We start from the raw sequence: 18848 nt of genomic DNA, 5'->3' as shown, positions 1-18848 counted from the left end.
GCCAGTACCATGCCATTTTGGTACTATAGCTCTGTAGTATGATTTGAAGTCAGGTATTGTGATGCCTCCAGCATTGCTTTTTTGGCTTAGAATTGCTTTGGCTATTCTGGATCTTTTATTCTTCCAAATGAACTCTAGAATTTTTTTTTTCCCCCCTAGTTCTGTGAAGACTCTCATTGGTATTTTAATGGGGATTGTAGTGAATATGTATATTGCTTTTGGTAGTATGACCATTTTAACAATATTAATTCTGTCTAGCCATGAATATGGGAGATCTTTCTTCTGAGGTCTTTGAATTCTTTCTTCAGTGTTGTACAGTTTTCATTGCACAGCTCTTGCACTTCCTTGGCTAGATTTATTCCTAGATTTTATTTTATTGTTTAAAAATTTAAAAAAATATATATATACTTTAGTTGTAGATAGATACACTACCTTTATTTTATTTATTTATTTTTAAGTGGTGCTGAGAGTTGAACCCAATGCCTTGCATATGAAGCTAGGCAAGCACTCTGCCACTGAGCCAAAACACCAACCCCAGACTTTTGTTTTTTCTTTTGAGGCTACTGTGAGTGGAATTGTTTTCCTGATTTCTTAGCAGATTCATTGTTGTTATATGGGAAACTTGATTTTTGTATGTTGATTTTGTATCTTTGCCAAATTTGCGTTTTATTAGCTCTAGCAGTCTTTTGGTCTCCGGAGTTGCTGGGATTGACAGGTGTGCACCACCCTGCTTGGCTGTAGTGTAATTCTTGATTATGCTTTTAACCTGAGACATTATTATGAAGGATATGAGTAATTGTGATTTTCAAAATATCTTTGGGTGATTGATACTGTAAGTTCTGTTTTCACTTATAAGTTATATTGTTAATCGAGGGTAAACAGATTACTTCCATTTGAGGAATTTGCTTTGGTATTAGTTTTAACTCCTTAGAAAGCTCTATTCTCTTCGAGAGACTTTTTTTTTTTTTTTGGGGTGCTGGGGATCGAACCCAGGGCCTCGTGCTTGCAAGGCAAGCACTCTACTGACTGAGCTATCTTCCCAGCCCCTTCTAGCGACTTTTAAGGCTGAGGCAGGAGGAACACAAGTGTCAGGCCAGCACCAACAACTTAGTGATGCCCTAAGCAACTTAGTGAGACCCTGTCTCAAAATAAAAAATAAAATGGGCTGGGAATGTGGCTCAACAGTTAAGTGCCCCTGGGATAAATCCATAGTAACAAGGAAAAAAAACTTTATTCTGATATTGGCTTAATATGACTAGCGTTTTGATTAAAGCATTACATATTAAGTACTTGTAGTACTTCTGACAATATTTAACTAGGACCTAATAATAATATCAGGTTGGTATATCCATTTTATAGAAAAGCTCAAAGGGAATTAACTGTGCTAGATCAACCCCCTCACCCTTTTTTTTTTTTTTTTTTTTCCTTTGGTAGTACTGGGGACTAAACCTATAGTACTGGGGACTGAACCTATGGGCCCTCTACCAGTGAGCTTCATCTGTGACCCTTTTATTTTTGGCACCAGGGATTGAACTCACGGGTGTTTAACCATTGAGCCACATCCTCAGCTCTTTTTTGTTCTGAGACAAGTTCTCACCAAGTTGCTTATGGCCTTGCTAAGTTGCTGAAGCTGGCTTTGAACTTGTGATCCTCCTGCCTCAGCCTCCCAAGCCACTGGAATTATAGGTGTTTTCCAATGTATCCGGCATTATTTTTTATTTTGAGATAGGGTTTCTTTTTTTTTTTTTTTTTTGCAGGTGGCGGGGTGCTGGGGATTGAACCCAGGGCCTTGTGCATTCGAGGCAGGCACTCTACCAACTGAGCTATGTCCCCAGCCCCTGAGATAGGGTTTCTTTAAGTTAGGGATGCTGACCTTGAACTTGTGAACCCCTTGACTCAGCTTCCCCAATCTCTGGGATTACAGTCATGTGCAACCATGCCCTGTTGATCACATATTCTTATCACAGGAAATGAACACTGTCCTGGAGCCTTCACAAAACATAGATTGTTATCACTACTTGAAGTTGGACTATATAATTGAGCATCCTATTAGAATTAAGTCTGCTAAGTTATTTTATAATCAGAGAACATACTCAAACTTTGAGCTAGACTGAGTTTCTTTCTTTCTTTTTTGTTTTTGGTGCTGGGGATTGAACCCAGGACCTTGTGCGTGCAAAACAAGCACTCTTCCAATTGAGCTATATTGACCCAGCCTCCTAGACTGAGTTTTTTGAGGGAGAAATGATCTTGGTTATTTATTTATTTGGTACTGGGGAACAAACCCAGGGATACTTAAACATTGAGCCACATTCCAGCCCCCTTTTTGTTTTTGCTTTTGGATAAGTTCTTGCTAAGTTGTTTAGGGCCTCAGTAAGTTGCTGAGGCTGCTGTGATCCTCCTCCTTTAGCCTCCCAACATACTGCATCACCGCCCCAGCTGAGAGGGAAGTTACCTTAATCATATCTATATCCCCGGAGTGTAGCCTAACTTGGTGTATAGTAAATGCTGTTTAGTGAGGGATGAATGATTGAAAGTGATAATTTGGCAGGTTTTTATTATAGTTCAGTTTCATAAAAGGATTCACTAAAAGAAAAAAAGTGCTCCAGAATATGAAAAGCAAACTCTTGTGATTCATGACCTTACCCTCCATTCTTCTTGCTGAGGCAATTAACTGATTTGGAGGAGCCCTGAGGGACTTCAGAGGCCTGGTAGAGGTGAGTCACTGAGAACCTGAAGTGGCATAGCTGGTTAGATGATCAAAGTTTTATCTTTGACTTAAAGTTAAATATTGGTTATTTGAATTGGGAGCTATAAGTGAATTTCAAAAGTACTCACCACTTCATTTTATTTATTCTAGGCTAAAACTGTGCAGTCATTTAGTATTTTATGCCAATCCCTCTATAGATCCATTTCCTTCTTCCATTTTTCTCTCCCTTCCCTTACTTCTTTCTTTCTTTCTTTCTTTCTTTTTTTTTAAACTTTATATATTTTTAAATGTGGTGCTGAGGATTGAACCCAGTGCCTCATGTGCTAGGCAAGCACTCTACCACTTAGCCACAACCCCAGTCCTCCCCTCCCTTACTTTCATCCTTCTTTTCCCTTCTCTTTTCATCCCGCTGAGAATCAAACTCTGGACCTTGCACGTGTTTGGTGTGTGCTCAGTCACTCAACTGTATTCCCAGCCCTAGACATTTATTTTTAATCCTCATATTATTTCCATTTTTCAAATGAAGATGGACTTGAAGTTCAGAGAAGTTAAGTAACTTATCTGAATTTCCCATCTCTTAGTATTAGAGTTAGTGTAAGGATTAATTCATACTTAGTTTTGTACAAAATCACAGCATGCATCAAAATTCTTGCAACCTGTACTCTTCTGTTATATGAGAGGGTTGGGGATATATGATGTTATGATGTTAAGACAGGAGAGAGCATGGCTTCAGGAAAAGGCATTAGAATAGAAGCATTTTTTTTTTTTCTGTTGTTTTGAAGAAATCACTTATTTGTGTTGGAGAGTCAGTTTGGTTTTTTAAAAAGGCAGATTTAAAACTTAGGTTAATATGAGCAAAAGTTGGGTTTTGTTTTTTTTTTTTTTTTTTGGTTGGCACTGGGAACCGAACCCTGGGGCTTCTGCTTGCTTTGCAAGTGCTGTACTACTGAGTTACACCCCCAGTTTTGTTTCTTTATTTTAAACTTAAGCTAACTCTGGACTCAAGTTTAGTATTATCCATTGAAGAAAAAGAAAACAAACAAGAAAAATACACTGATGCATTTTAACTTCATTGTTTTTTTACTCAGTTAAAGAAGTAGGGTAGGCACAGAAGCTTATGATGTGTTTATATTGAAGGGACCAGAGACAACTTGTGTTTGTTGAGTTGTAGTGTAAAGGTGTTATCAAGTTGCAGTGTAAAAGTGTTTCAGCGTTTGCCTGATGAAAGTTTATAGGCAGAATTCCTTGTTTAATAACAGTATTGTGTCAGGATTAATTGATATTAATGAAATTAAAGTTTGAAATAGACTTATTTTTTTCTTTCTGTATTGTGATCTAGTTAAGAGCATAGGCAGAGTTGAACCACTCTGACTCACTTCCCCCATTTCTTAGCTTCAGTCCTGTATCTGTGACAATGGGATAGCAGTTGTCTTTAATTGTCACTGAATATTCCTAGCAGTTTCTTGAAGTTAGGTGTCTGATAAATGCTTACTTATTTGTCCTGTGAATTAAACAACATTGAAATCGTATGTAGTAAGTTACCACTTGCTGGATTGAGGGTCCTGCCTCTTGTTAGACTGTTTGTCCTTTTTTCACCTAAGTATATACTTCTTTCCCCCAAATAAACTCAGCACTGTGATTTCTACCACATAACAATGGTCGTATGATGTATTTTTTTTTTTGAACGCAGTGTGTTGCACATGCCAGGCAAGTGCTCTGCCACTGAGCTACAACATCAACCTGATGAATTTATTTTCAAGCTTGACTGTTCTTATAGAAGCATTCAGGGAACTTTTTAAAAATTATCTAATTTACTAGCTATCCCTTCCCAGATGAAGTGAATCTGAATTTCCAATTTGGTGGGTCCCCAGGGGGAGAAAATTGGGCATCTATTAACATTTAAAAAAATATTTGTAGATGTTGATAGACCTCTATTTTTATTTATTTATTTTTTTATTTATATGTGTTGCTGACAATTGAACTTAGTACCTCACACATTAGGCAAGCGCTCTACCACTGAGCCACAACTCCAGCCCCAACATTTTTTTTTTTTTTTTTTTTTTTTTAATAAAACTTCTCAGATGATTCTGATGTGCAATTAGGGTTGAAAACCATTGATCTACTTTTTCTAGCACATAATTCATACAAGGCACAGAATAAAGCAGAAGTCAGAGGAAAAATATGCCTCATACCTTACCTAGCAGTAATTGAACAATATAATGTTAAGTGAGAATTACTGGGTGCATAGTAGGTTCTCAGACTTTGAGAAAAAAAAAATATGGGAGGAAGAAAGACTATGCAGAATAAAAGAGATTTATGTCAGAATTTTTTTTTTTTTTTGTATTTGGATAAAGTACCAGTGTACTTTATCATTGCACTGAGCTACATACCCAGCCCTTTTTGAGAAGGGTCTCCCTAAGTTGCTGAGGGTCTCACTAAGTTCCTGAGGCTGGACTCAAATTTGGACTCCTCCTGCCTTAGCCCCCTGATAACTGGGATTGCAGGTGTATACCAATGTGCCCAACTGGTCAGGAATATTTTGGCACTTAATTTTATATTGTATACAAAATGCCTGTGGTCGTGTTAGGAAATGCCCCAATATTCGAGCTTAAAGAGGTCCCTGAATTAATGTGTAAGTCATTCAGTTTCAATATAATATAAAGGTACAACTGCATACAACAGTTTCTTTTATTGCCTCAAGCCCAGAGGAGATAGTTCTTCCCATCTTTTAACTTTCCTGGGAGGTTACAGTTCAGAATTGCCCTCTGCACTGTTACCAAACCTATTTTATTTATGGAACGAGGATTTATAAGGCGTAAGCCAGAGGACTGGATTAGCAGGAATGCCACAGCCTTATGTTGCCTTATCCATCATACTCCAGGCTGAGCCCTGCCCCTGCTTTTTTTGGCATTATAGTTATACATAATTGTTGAGTTCATTTTGAGAAAATCATGCATGCATGGAATTTAATTTGCTCCATTTCATTCCCCATTCTCCCCCATCCCCCAGCTTCTCTCCGTAGTCACCTAGCCTGAACCTTACCATGTGGTCCTCAGTGTGTTTCTCTTACTCATCTGGCAGCTTCTCTGCTTCCCAGTCTTTACTGGTTCAGTTCCTTGCTTTTCTTCTGCCCTTTTCCAAATCTTTGGTGATGTCCTTTGATTTCTTGTCCAGGCTTTCTCTTTGATCTGTTGTTCCTGGGATCTCACCAGTAATCAAGGGGGCATTTCTTACTCGTCCAATACCATTTAACTTTTACTCAATTATGTTTAGTCCTTATATTGTGCATATTAATATTTGTTGTAGTAGGGTCCTAAATAAAAAATGATCTTTAATAGTAGGAGCAAGAGATGTTATCTTTAAGGCCATTAACATGAAAAATAGTGCGTCACTGTCAGAAGATGAGATGGCTTTGATTGACGTTATTTGAGAAAGAAAGGGTCTTTTTACCCTGGTCTAGAAGGAAGGATGGGGAAATATTTAGACGTCATATAATGAATGTATAGGGTAAACTGAGACAAGAGAAATGGAATATGAAAGGATATGTATTGTTTACACTCTGATCATGATTTAACATGCAGAAAAGAAGTATGTGGGAAATTAGGTGGGTGGCACCTGAGGGTCAGTTTATAGAGGGCCTTGGGGCTGGGGAGATAGCTCAGTTGGCAGAGTGCTTGCCTGTCAAGCACGAGGCCCTGGGTTCGATTCCCAGCACCGCAGGAAAAAAAAAAAAAAAAAAAGAGGGCCTTCAATATTACTTAGCTAAGTGGTGTATATAGTTGCTTCATTGGACAGTAGGATGGTATCTGAAACAGTAGGATTCCAAGTTCAAGACCAACCTGGGTAACTTAGCAACACCTTGTCTCAAAAGAAAAAGACCTTCTTAGGTTGAATACTCCTGTGTTCACTCTCAATACGGCAAAAATACACATGTATGTACGTGCACAAATAAAAGGGACTGGGGATATATTTTAGTGATAGTGGACTTGAAACCCTGGTTTTAATCCTTAGTACCATGAAAATTTTTTAAATGAAAGTGATAGCACTGGAATTGTGCTAAATTTAGGATGATTGTGAGATCTTAGAATGGGTGTGTGTTGGGAACTTTCATTACAACTTAAATTATTTCAGAGTAGAAATAAGGAGTGTGTTATTATTGTTGTTGTTATTATTTTTGTGGTGCTAGAGATCAAACCCAGGGCCTCGTGTATGCCAGGTTAACACTATCCCACTGAGACACATCTCTAGCCCTTGTAAATTCTTTTAAAATTTTGTTGGAAATAGATGTTTTTGTGGTTTTTTTTTTTTTTTTTTGGACCCATTGTTTGAACTCAGGGGCATTTAACCATTGAGTCACATCTCCTTTCCCCCTTTTTATTTTTTATTTTGAGACAGGTTCTCATGAAACTACCTAGGGCCTCCCTAAATTGCTGAGGCTGACCTCAATCTTGTGATCCTTCTGCCTCAGCCATCTCAATAGCTGGGAATACAGGTGTGTGCGCCAAGTAGATGTTTGACAGTTGTTCCTGTACCTATGAGAGCTGTAAAGTAGATGGACAATGAAATGTTAACTTGAATTGCTTTTTAAAAATTATTTTTAGTCAGGCATGGTGGTGCAGGCCTGTAATACCAGTTACTCAGGAGACTGAGGCAGAAGGATTGAAAGTTCAAGTCAGCTGTAAGCAATTTGGTGAGACCCTGCCTTGAGTTAAAAAAAAAAAAAAAAAAAAGATGGGTTCAATCTCTAGTAAGCCTTCCCCTCACCCCCCCAAAAAAGAAATTATTTTAGGTTGATTGCTTAGAATTTCAAATATTTTTCTTTAAGCAGTGATAAATAGCAGCTAAATGTTTTTGTTCTTTTTTTTGGGGTACCGGGGAATGAAGTCAGAGGTGCTCGGCCACTGAGCCACATCCCCAGCCCTATTTTATATTTTATTTAGAGACAGAGTCTCACTGAGTTGCTTATTAGCTCTTTGCTTTTGCTGAGGCTGGCTTTGAGCTCACCTGCCTCAGCACCCCCAGCCACTGGGGTTACAGGTGTATGCCACTATGCCTGGCTGCTTTTTTTTTTTTTTTTTTTTTTTTAAAAGAGACTTTTGGGCTGGGATTATAGCTCAGTGGTGGAGTGCTTGCCTAGTATATGTGAGGCACTGGGTTCGGTTCTCAGCACTGCACATAAATAAATAAATAAATAAAGGTCCATCAACAACTAAAAAAAAATTATATTAAAAAAGAACAAAAAAAAACAAACAAAAAAAAGAACAAAAAACAAAACTGCGGGGCATGGTGGCACACACCTGTAAACCTAGTAGTTTGGGAGACTAAGGCAGGAAGATTTCAAGTTCAAATTCAGCCTCAGCAGTTTAGTGAGGCACTGAGCAATTCATCGAGACCCTGTCTCTAAATAAAATATAAAAAAAGGACTGGGGATGTGGCTCAGTGGTTAATTGCACCTGGATTCAAACCCTGGTACGGGAGGCAGGGTGCGGGGAAGAAGAGGGAATCTTGCTCTGTTTGTTACCTACCCTGGTCTGGAATGCCTGGGCTCAAGTGATCCTCTTGCCTCAGCTTCTTGAGTAGCTGAGATTACTGGTGTAAACCATCTTCCCTGACTTATTCTTCTTGCTTATTTTCTCCATCTTGTTCTTATAGTAATTGAAATAATGTACAGTTGCCAACAAATATAGTGAATAATAACAATATTAGAGCAGCTGTTTTTTGAGTTTTTACTATGTGTCAGGCCTTTTTTAACAGCTATGAAGTGTGACTCCATGTTGATAGCCTGTGCTTTTAATAACTTTAACAATACTGTACCACAAAATAATGGCTTAATACTAATAGTTAAGATCATCAAAGTGAAATGGAATTTTTGACTGTTGCTGCTTTGGGCTGAATAAGGCTTGAGTAGAGAGGAGGAAGAATATGCTTCTAATTTCAGGTTTTGAATGAAATAAATGTAAGCTAAAATCTATGGTACTTGCACATATCCAGCTATTGGCACTTAAGTACTAAGGTTTGCATTTTAACTCATCAATACTTCCAATATCCCTGAGTAGTAGGTCCCACTTCATCACCATTTTATAGATGATATAAATGGGTACAGAGACATTTTCAGATTCTTCGAAGATAATTCGGAGGATGATAGTGCTAATTTCTTTGGTTCACCTTACACCCTATTCCTAGGAAAGTCTGCCCTGTTGGATTTCTCTGCATACATTTTTATTTTGTCCTATGGAGCCAGTGTACATTAAATTTACTTAGAAATACCATGCAATATTAATTTGTGAAAAACTCCATTAAATCAGACACTTGTAAATTCTTAAAATGGTAAGTTTTATATGAATTTTGTCTCAATGTAAAAGTGTATCTGAAAAAATAATGCAAGTAATAAGTGTTCAGTGTAGAAAAATTGCGAAGTCTAGATGAACCAAAAAATTCACTTGACATACCAGGCTTGCTGGGAGCATGTCTGTAATCCCAGCTGCTCCAAAGACTGAGGCAGGAAAATCCACAGTTCAAGTCTAGCCTTGAACTTAAAAGTGCTGGCCTAGTATGCACCAGGTCCTGGGTTCAATATCTAGTCAATTCTATACCAGTTAAAAGAAACTTTATGATAACATTCAGAGATTCAGTTATCGTGACTTTTATCCTTCCAGTTTTCTGTATGTATATTTACAAGTGAAAATGTATGTCTTTATACAATTTGGGATCATAATATATATTTTTGTAAACTTTCTATTTTGTATATGTGTACATATATATAAAATTTGAGTATAAATTTGCACATCCCTTTGTATTGATGTTATATAATTTAACCAAGTCCCTCTTCAACATCTAGGTCATTTCGTGACTTTTTTAAATGACATGAAAGATCTGAGAGTATAGCTCAGTGTTTGTGAGGCTCTGCGTTCCATTCCCAGCACTGCACCTCCCTCATCTCAGACCAAAGTGATGAGAATTAGGCACACTTAAAAGTGTTGCTTTTTTGAACTTTGTCAGTTATGTCATTGTTTCTGTTAAACTTCAGCTGGTGCCTTCCTCTTTGGCTCAAGAAAGGTTTGGTGGCAAACCAGCATATGTATTGACAGCTCCTAGAGAACAGTGTTAGTAACTTCATGTGAATAGACACTTTAGTCATTTGTTCTTCACATGGGGAATATTTGAGCTTCCAATAAGTTTGGTGAGGTGGAAGTTATTTTAAACATTGTAGAAAATTCTTTTGTAAAGTATAGAATTCTCATGTGAAGAAAATTCTGATTCAGCAGATTTGAAAATTTATATTCTGGGAATTAGATTGATGTAATGCAAAAAACATTTTTAGTAGAGTCTGGTTTGAACTATGACTTTGTTGTTTTGGTACCTTTATTGTGAACCAAAGGCAAACAACTTAATTTCTGCCTCAATATACAGTATGGAGAGAATTGCCTTCCTAGCCCTATGGTCAGAAACTGCTATGAGGTCATAAGATAAAATTATTGCATGTTAAGTGTTCAGCACAGTGTCTGCTTTGTATTGTGCCCAAATGTAGCTGACTAGATCGCTGCCCTTAGTATAGTCACTTGACTAAGAATTAATTGTTCAGTGTGTGATTTGGTCAAGATGTATATTGATACCTCTTCAGTTTTGATTTTAATGAAATATCGTAGGTTTTTTTTTTTGGTAGGTTTTTTTGTCGTTTTTATGGAGAAGTCTATGAGGAACTGAGGATTCTAGAATGATTTTTAAACACTTAACACCTGTTTAATGAATGCTTATGTTGAGAATTGCTGAAACTGTTGCTTACAGTAACAAACTATTAGAAGTGAATTTGTTTTTGTTTGTGTTTGGAAAGATTGAAATTAAAGCCAACAGAGGTTTAAGAGAGTTTTGTTGTTGTTTTGGTAGTGCTGGAGATTGAACCCATGGTTTCACATATGCTAGCAAGTGCTCTACCACTGGCTGCATTCCCAGTTTGAGGAATATTGATTAGTGAGCTTTCTATAATCTAAGGGTTACTCCACAGTTTTGCTGAATCCCAAATTTATTCGTATACCTGGGTGTCTGAATTGTATTTCATGCCCCCATGATGAATAATTGGGAAAGAAACACTTCCATTATACAGTAGAGAAATATTTGTTTTGAATGGTAAGAGTTCTTCCACCATTAAAGTGTCTAGGAGAGTAATTCGTAATCTGAAGGTTGCTTAGGGAACTGAAGTTAAATAGCCTCTGACTAAATTTCTTTCTTTCTTTCTGACTGTTCTAGGGATTAAACCTAGGGGTAGTGTACCACTGGACTATATCCCCAGCTTTTTTTATTTTGAGAACAGTTTTATCACTAAGTTGCCAGGGACCTCAAACTTGGAATCCTCCTATTTTAGCCCTAGTTGCTGGCTACACTTCTGACCTGTGACTAAATTTTGATGTGCTATCCCCGTTGTTGACCATCTTAGAAGTCAAGACATTTAATGTGAATGTATTTAATTATATCATTTATCTTTTTTAAAGACAATTAAGAGTTTTGTGGCCAGGTGCAGTGGCACATGCCTGTAATCCCAGTGTCTCAGGAGGCTTAGGCAGGAGGATCGAGAGTTCAAAGCCAGTCTCGGCAAAAGTGAGACACTATGCAACTCAGTGAGACTCTGTCTCTAAATAAAATACAAAATAGGGCTGGGGATGTGGCTCGGTGGCCGAGTGCGCCTGAGTTCAATCCCCAGTACTAAAGAAATAGAATAGAAGGATGAAGGTTCTTACACTTTTTGATAGATGCTTTAGTGGATATAGTAAGGCACCTAATTCTGCTGCTTAGGACACGTGCTTGTTTGTTTTGGTTCAGTTAAATTTTTTTTTTTTTTTTTTTTTAACTGAACCTATATTTTGTTTTAGAAAATGATCCCTTTTTTTTTTTTGGGAGGGGGTACTGGAAATTGCACTTGGGTACTTGACCACTGAACCACATCCGAGCCCTAATTTGTATTTTATTTAGAGACAGGGTCTCACTGAGTTGCTTAGGGCCTTGCTTTTGCTGAGGCTGCCTTTGAACTCGATCCTTCTGCCTCAGTTTCCCAAACTGCTGGGATCACAGGTGTGAGCCACTGTGCCCAGCAAATAATCCCATTTCTGAAGGTGAATGATACTTTGTTTAGAGACTGGTGGAGTAGATAAATTGATAATTCAATATGACGATGAGTTAAGAGGCATAGAATAAACCTGCTTGGTTGCACATGTTTATAATGCCACCAACTCTGGAGGCTGAGACAGAAGGATTGCTAGCCAAGGAAACTTAGAAAAACTCTATCTCAAAATAAATTTTAAAAAGGGATGTAACTCATTGTAAAACACACCCAAGTTAAATCCCTACCACTACCACCACCACCCAAAAAAAAAAAAAAAAAAAAAAAAAAAAAAAAAAATATATATATATATATATATATATAAATAAAAATAAAAGCATAGAGTATAGGGAAGAAGCACTTGGCCAAGGAAATAAGTCTTCTTGAGGACACCTGGGAGTAAGAAAGGAATGCTAGGCGGAGAGGGTGTGCAAAAATAATGACTACCATTTATAAGAGGGAGGTGTGGACACTGTAGTGTAAGTCTTTTGAGGTGATGAATGGTGAAAGGGGTGGCAGTGGTCTCACCAAGCGGCCTAGGCTGGCGTTCAACTTTACTTCCTCCTACCTTAGCCTCCTAAGTAGTTGGGATTACAGGGCGAATGCCACTTTGCCTGATGCCTTTTTGTGGTACTGGGAATTGAACCCAAGGCGTTATACATGCTAATATGCATTCTCCACCTGCAAAGCTTTTTTTGACTATTATTATCTCTTAAAGATTGCTCTGAGAAATTTGTTAGTAATGATAAAACTAGTCAATTTCCTTCCCCAAGAATCGTCCCCCTTCCACCTTAGCAATTATATTATTTTATTCCATTTCTTTCTTCCATGTAGAGCATTAGTTCTTGGGAACATGTTCGTTCTATCCTCTGTTTGAGTTCTATGCCTCTCTGCATATCTATAAAAGTTTTAAATATAAAGAAAAGTATTTTCCTTCAAAATTAGTGCTTAATGTAAAAAAAAAAGTGAGTTTTCTATAAATTTACTCCCTAAGAATAATTACTGTTATTTTCTAAACATAGCATGTGTTTGAATGAAATGTGATCTGATATAAATTACTATTTTTAATCTAGTCAGCAAATTTTACCATAGCATATAGTATACTACTACTATCTGATATTCTGCCTTGCTGGAATAGCTAAGATCATGGTCTCTACTGTAAAGTCACCTGAGGTTCTGTGGTATTATTAAAACATTGCACCATAATGATGTGGTGACTTGGTAGGCTGGTGCAGGAGTATTGCAAGTTTGAAGCCATCCCAGGCAACTTTGTTTCAAATGAAAAAATATAAAAAAGGGCTGAAGATATAGCTCAGAGGTAGAACTCCCCTGGGTTTAGTAGTATGGTAAAATAAACAAACAACAACAAAAAAACATTGCGTCCTTGAGGTGACTAGAGGAGCAGCTGGCAAAATTTAAAAACCTGTTTAGCAACTTAGTGTGTGTGCGTTTATCTGGTGCTGGGAGTGAAACCCATGGTCTTACTCAGAGTAGGTAAGCACTCTACCACTGAACTACACCCATAACCTTCTTTTTATATATTTTTTTTACCTATTGTGTAAATCAGTCACAATTAAAGACAGTTTAGGGACTGAGGTTGTGGCTTAGTGGTAGAGCACTTGCCTCGAATGTATGGGGCACCACTGGGTTCAGTTTTCAGCACTCATATAAATGAATAAATAAAAGTCTATCAACAATTAAAAATATTTTTTAAAAAGATAGTTTAAAAAGGAAGAAAAAAAAATCATGACTCCAAAACTTATTTTTTTGGATCATGATATTGGGGATGAAATCCAGGATGTGGTGCATGCCAGGTGTGTACTCTATCCCTGAGCTACGTTCTCCGTCCTTTTTACTTTATTTTGAGACAGGTTCTTACTTAGCTGCTCAGGCTGGCCTAGAACTTGTCATCCTCCTGCCTTAGTCTCCTGAGGTTTTGTATCATTTCTGACTTTTCATAATAGTTTTGGTTTTTTCCTTGAAGTACTGGGGACTGAACCTATGAACTCTACCACTGAGTTATGTCTTCAGCCTTTTTATTTTGAGACAGGGTCTCCTTAATTTACAGAGGCTGACCTCAAATTTGGGATGCTCCTGCCTCAGCCTTGCCCACACCTCGCCCAAGCTGCCCACATTCTTGTCATAGTTTTTAATGACTATTGGTAACACACCAGCATGTTGTACTAACTTAGCCTTATTTCTGTTCCAGTTTTTTTATTTTTTGTTCTGGGGATTGAATCAGAGACACTTTACCACTGAGCCACACCCTCAGCCCTTTTTTGTATTTTATTTAGTTGCAGAGTCTCGCTGAGTTGCTTAGGGCTTCACTAAGTTGTGAGGCTGGCTTTGAACTTGTGATTCTCCTGCCTCAGCCTCCTGAGCCATTGGGATCATAGACAGTACCACCATGCCCAGCTGAGTCTTAGTTTTGAATGGTAATTTACACATCATTGAATTAGCCCAATCTTTTTGAATTATCCATCATTTATTTGAATTATTTGGATGAGTTCATTCAACACACTTTTTATTGAATATTTAATTTGGGCCAGGTAGATGCTGTTTAAGCATTAAGTAGGTAGGATTGAGTCTGATGGAGGAGCTTACCAAGCCCTTTTTAAGACATCACACAAAAAATTATAATATTTTTTATGTCTCCTTTGAATAAACAAACAGAGGAGTCCAAGTATCCTAGATATTTCTTTTGGGCCACATAGAAATACCTCAGTATACTTGGAATTTCCTTTGTGATATAACATATTAGAAGCGCAGGCTTATTAATAAATACATAACTAAGCTGGACTGGGTGGTGCACTCCTATCATTCCAGTTACTTGGGAGACGAAGGCAAGAGTATCTCAAGTTTGAGGTCAGGCAGGACAATTTAATGAGGACTTGTCTTAAAATAAATAGAGCTGGGACTGTAACTCTGTGGTGGGACACTTGCCCAGCACTTTCTAGGCCCTGGGTTTAATCCGTAGTACTGCAAAACAAAACAAAATTCCCACAAAACTGTCTTCTTGCCTGGTGTTGTGGTACATTCCTGTAATAGCAATTGTTTAGGAGGCTGAGAGGCCAGCTTGGGCAACTTAACAAGACAAAAAAAAAAAAAAAAAAGGGCGCTGTTGATAAATGTAGCTCTGTGGTAGTGTCCTTGGGTACCAGAGAAAAAATAAAAGCGACTTCCTTTTTTTCCCGCCCAGTACCAAGGTTTGAGCCCAAAGGTGCTTAACCACTGAGTCACATCCCCAGACCTTTTTTATATTTTATTTAGAGATAGGGTTGGAAAATATCATGCTAAGTGAGATAAGCCAATCTCAAAAAAACAAAGGACAAATGATCTCACTGATAAGCGGATGATGACACATATAGAGGGTGGGAAGGGGACAAGAATGGAGGAAGGAGGGACTCTATAGAGGGATAAGGGCGGGGAGTGGTGGGGGGAAGAAAAAAACCACATGAATCAAAAACTATTACCCTAGGTAAATGCATGATTACACAAATGGTATACCTCTACTTCATGTACAAACAGAGAAACAATGTATCCCATTTGTTTACAATAAAAATGAATTAAAAGGGACAAAAGACCTGAACAGACATTTCTTTAAAAAAAAAAAAAAAAAATTAGAGATAGGGTCTTGCTAAGTTGCTGAGGCTGGCTTTGGACTCCTGATCCTCTTACCTAAGCCTTCTGAGCCTCTGGGATTGCAGGCATGCACCACTGTGCCCTGCAAATGTCACTTTTTATGGCGGGAGATTTATACTATTTGTGGGGTATTAAAAGCCTGGGTATGGGTTAGCTGGAATGGAGTTAGTTAGATCAATTAGGCATATTGATTTTGAAGAAAGATTCTGTCAGTGTCTCTGCATAATGAATGATTTCCTTTGGAGTCGAGCAGTGCAGTCTTCTGCATATCTTCCCCTGCATGTCCTGGTACAAACCATGTCAGTTACATTGACATAACTAGAGCTTAACCTATAATAATTTTTAAGATTTTTTTCATAACAGCGTTACCATAAACTAGCTAATAGAAATATCTGTTTTTGAAGGGTAGAGAATATTTTTTCTCCTTGATGTTGTGATGGAAGGTCTTGGTATGATTTCATTATTTCAGGGTTTTTTTTTTTTGGAGGTGGTACCGTGATTGAACTCAGAGGCACTCAATTGCTGAGCCACATTCTCCACAGTCCTATTTTGTATTTTATTTAGAGACAGGATCTCACTGAATTGCTTAGTGCCTTACTGTTGCTGAGCCTGGCTTTGAACTCTCGATCCTCATGCCTCAGCCTCCTGAGCTGCTGGGATTACAGGCGTGTACCACTGCAGCTGGCTATTTCAGTTTTTTGATTCTGAATCAAAATAACTTACATTTAAGTCTGTGGATAGAGTAATTTTATAAACCAAATATATATTGAGAATTTATATTTGTAAAGGGCTATGTTGTGAACAACATAGCAAAGTAAGTTAGTTTTATTTTGTCATAGTTGCCTAGCTATGGTGTTTTCATCTGAATTTTTAGTCATTGCCTATTCTGAAGGCTAAATAGTAAGATGATACTGTTTCACAAGGTTTGATTCTTACTGATGCTCCATGTTTTGTCTATCTAAAGTGTCAACCCAAGAAAAAGTCTACACCTCTGAAGTATGAAGTTGGAGATCTCATTTGGGCAAAATTCAAGAGACGCCCATGGTGGCCCTGCAGGATTTGTTCTGATCCATTGATTAATACGCACTCAAAAATGAAAGGTAATAACTTGGCAGTTGATTGTATAGTTTAAAATAGATGATGGAGTTATAAGTTGCAGTTGCCTTTAGTATAAATCCGTTTTTGTTTTCTTTAGCAATAGTCCATTTATTCCTTTGAGAATTTTATGAATAAATTGTTATTAATTTATTTTATCTTGTTAAAAGTTTATTTTGCACAGTCCATTGTTCTCTCTGATACACAGATGCTAACACAGTAAGGGGCAAGGAGGGAAGAATAAAAGTTCATTGGATTAGACAAAGGGGAATGAAGGGAAGGGAGGAGGGATAAAAATAGGAAAGACAGTAGAATGAATCAGACGTAACTTTCCCATGCTCATATGTGAGTATACAACCAGAGTAACTCCACATCATGTACAACCACAAGAATGAGAAGTTACACTTCATGTATGTATAGTACGTCAAAATACATTCTAAATTGTCATGTATAACTAAAAACAACAAATTTAAAAAAACTAGAAAAAATACTGTGAAGGGGAAAATCTGAGTTTGTAAAGAATTTTAATACAAATATTTAAGTATAAATAGATATAATTTTGATATATATACCATGTGGTGGGAGTTTGTGTGCATCTGTTTTATTTTTTACATTTTATTTGTAGTTTTGTACATTGAACATGTACTTAACAAAGTTTGTTAAACTAATCTTATAATTATTTTACCCAAATAAAGTATGTCTTAAGTATAGCCTTCAAATAAAAAGATTGTTTTGCTGAAAGATTTAAAAATGCTCATTCTAGATACTACTAAAATGTTAGACTATTTACCCACAATTTACATTGTCCAGAATATTATTTCAGTGTATTTATGTTTCAATTTTGGTTTTCAGTTTTGTATAATTTTTGATAATTTCAAAGCTGAAACGGTTATAAATAATGCTTATGTTTTAAATTTTTAAATCTCGAAGTAGTTCCTTTAATTACTGTAGGTTTTTACTTGGTTCATCTACTTGAATGTGAGGCACCTTCTCTTTAAATTGCTGTAAGGATGACTGAAACTTGATCTTAAACTCTTCTCTATTAAGATGACTTGTGATTTTATTGTTTTTAATATATGAATTTAGGGGCTGGAGTTGTAGCTCAGGTAGAGCATATGTGTAGCATATGTGAGTCACTGGGTTTGATTCTCAGCACTGCATGTAAATAAATGAAATAAGGGTTCATCAATAACTAAAAATATTTTTAAAAAATACAAATTTAGTTTAATTTTTTATTTTGAGACAGGGTTTTGCTATGTTGCTTAGGGCCTCACTAAGTTGCTGAGGCTGGCTTTGAACCTGCAATCCTCCTGCCTCAGACTTTCAAGTGTTTGGGATTATAGGAATGCATCACTGTGCCTTGGCTAAAATGTCGTTTTTGAACAAGTCTTATGTTAAAACAAAACAAGACACAACTCATTTCCTCTTTTGCTGTCATGTATCCCATTCTTTCTTTGTATCAATAACCAGTTATTAGTAATGTACCTTTTCAGTTTTTTTGTTTTAATGTAAATCCTATTACATATTTTATTCTCCCCCCTTTCTATTTTAACATAAAAGTTGCATGTTGCACATGTATTTTGTAACTTTCTTTTCTAATTTCTTACAAATTTTTCCATATTGGTGCATTGGAAATTTCCTTATTCTTTTTTACAGTTGAATATTTTCCTACTTTCTGAATATGTTGTACTTTAACTTAGTCCCCTCTTGATTAATATTTAGGTTATTATTATTATTTTTATTTTTTTGCAGTGCTGGGGATCGAACCCAGGGCCCTGTGCTTGTAAGGCAAACACTTTACCAACTGAGCTATCTCCCCAGCCCCCTAGGTTATTTTTACAAATACAATTATATGAAAGATTTCATGTTGTTACAAAGACAATTCATACACACATTCATACATACATGTACATACATTGTCCAAGTTGAGATCGCTGAATTCGGTTTTATAAGTTGAAAATAATTTTTTGGGAGTGTGTTGGATCAAAATCAAGGCCTTATGTATGCTAAGGCTATGCTCAAATTCAGAGTTACACCTCCCCACCTTTATATTTTGAATATTGAATATTGAGTTTCCCCAGAGACCTTTATAAAGTTCATTGTTTTAAAAACTGATCCTGGGGAAGCTGGGGTTGTGGCTCAGTGGTAGAGCACTTGCCTAGTATAGATGAGACCCTGGGTTTGGTCCTCTGCACCACATAAAAATAAAATAAAGGTATTGTGTCCTCCTACAACTAAAAAATTATAAATTAAACAAAAACAAAAAACTGATCCTGGGGCTGGAGATGTAGCTCAGTGGTAGAGTGCTTGCTT

At 37.0% G+C, this 18848-nt stretch overlaps 1 protein-coding gene and 2 non-coding genes across 11 annotated transcripts in view; 2 read left to right on the top strand and 1 right to left on the bottom strand.

The window, feature by feature from the left end:
- Window positions 1-18848, top strand: part of Nsd1 (nuclear receptor binding SET domain protein 1) — a 156292-nt gene that overhangs the window by 24189 nt on the left and 113255 nt on the right. For all 9 annotated transcript variants that reach the window (XM_047555064.1, XM_047555060.1, XM_047555062.1 and 6 more), the window contains one exon: window positions 16405-16540. In XM_047555064.1, coding sequence (XP_047411020.1) covers window positions 16405-16540 — 136 coding nt within the window. The remainder of the gene's footprint in view (window positions 1-16404; window positions 16541-18848) is intronic.
- On the bottom strand, window positions 1759-1837 carry Trnas-cga (transfer RNA serine (anticodon CGA)). The gene has a single exon. It is a non-coding gene; the product is annotated as a tRNA-Ser (tRNA).
- Window positions 6354-6427, top strand: Trnad-guc (transfer RNA aspartic acid (anticodon GUC)). Its single transcript has one exon. It is a non-coding gene; the product is annotated as a tRNA-Asp (tRNA).

The sequence above is a fragment of the Sciurus carolinensis genome, chromosome 6, assembly GCF_902686445.1.
Source record: "Sciurus carolinensis chromosome 6, mSciCar1.2, whole genome shotgun sequence".
Lineage (NCBI taxonomy): Eukaryota > Metazoa > Chordata > Mammalia > Rodentia > Sciuridae > Sciurus > Sciurus carolinensis.
This window is presented reverse-complemented; position numbering and strand designations above follow the sequence as displayed.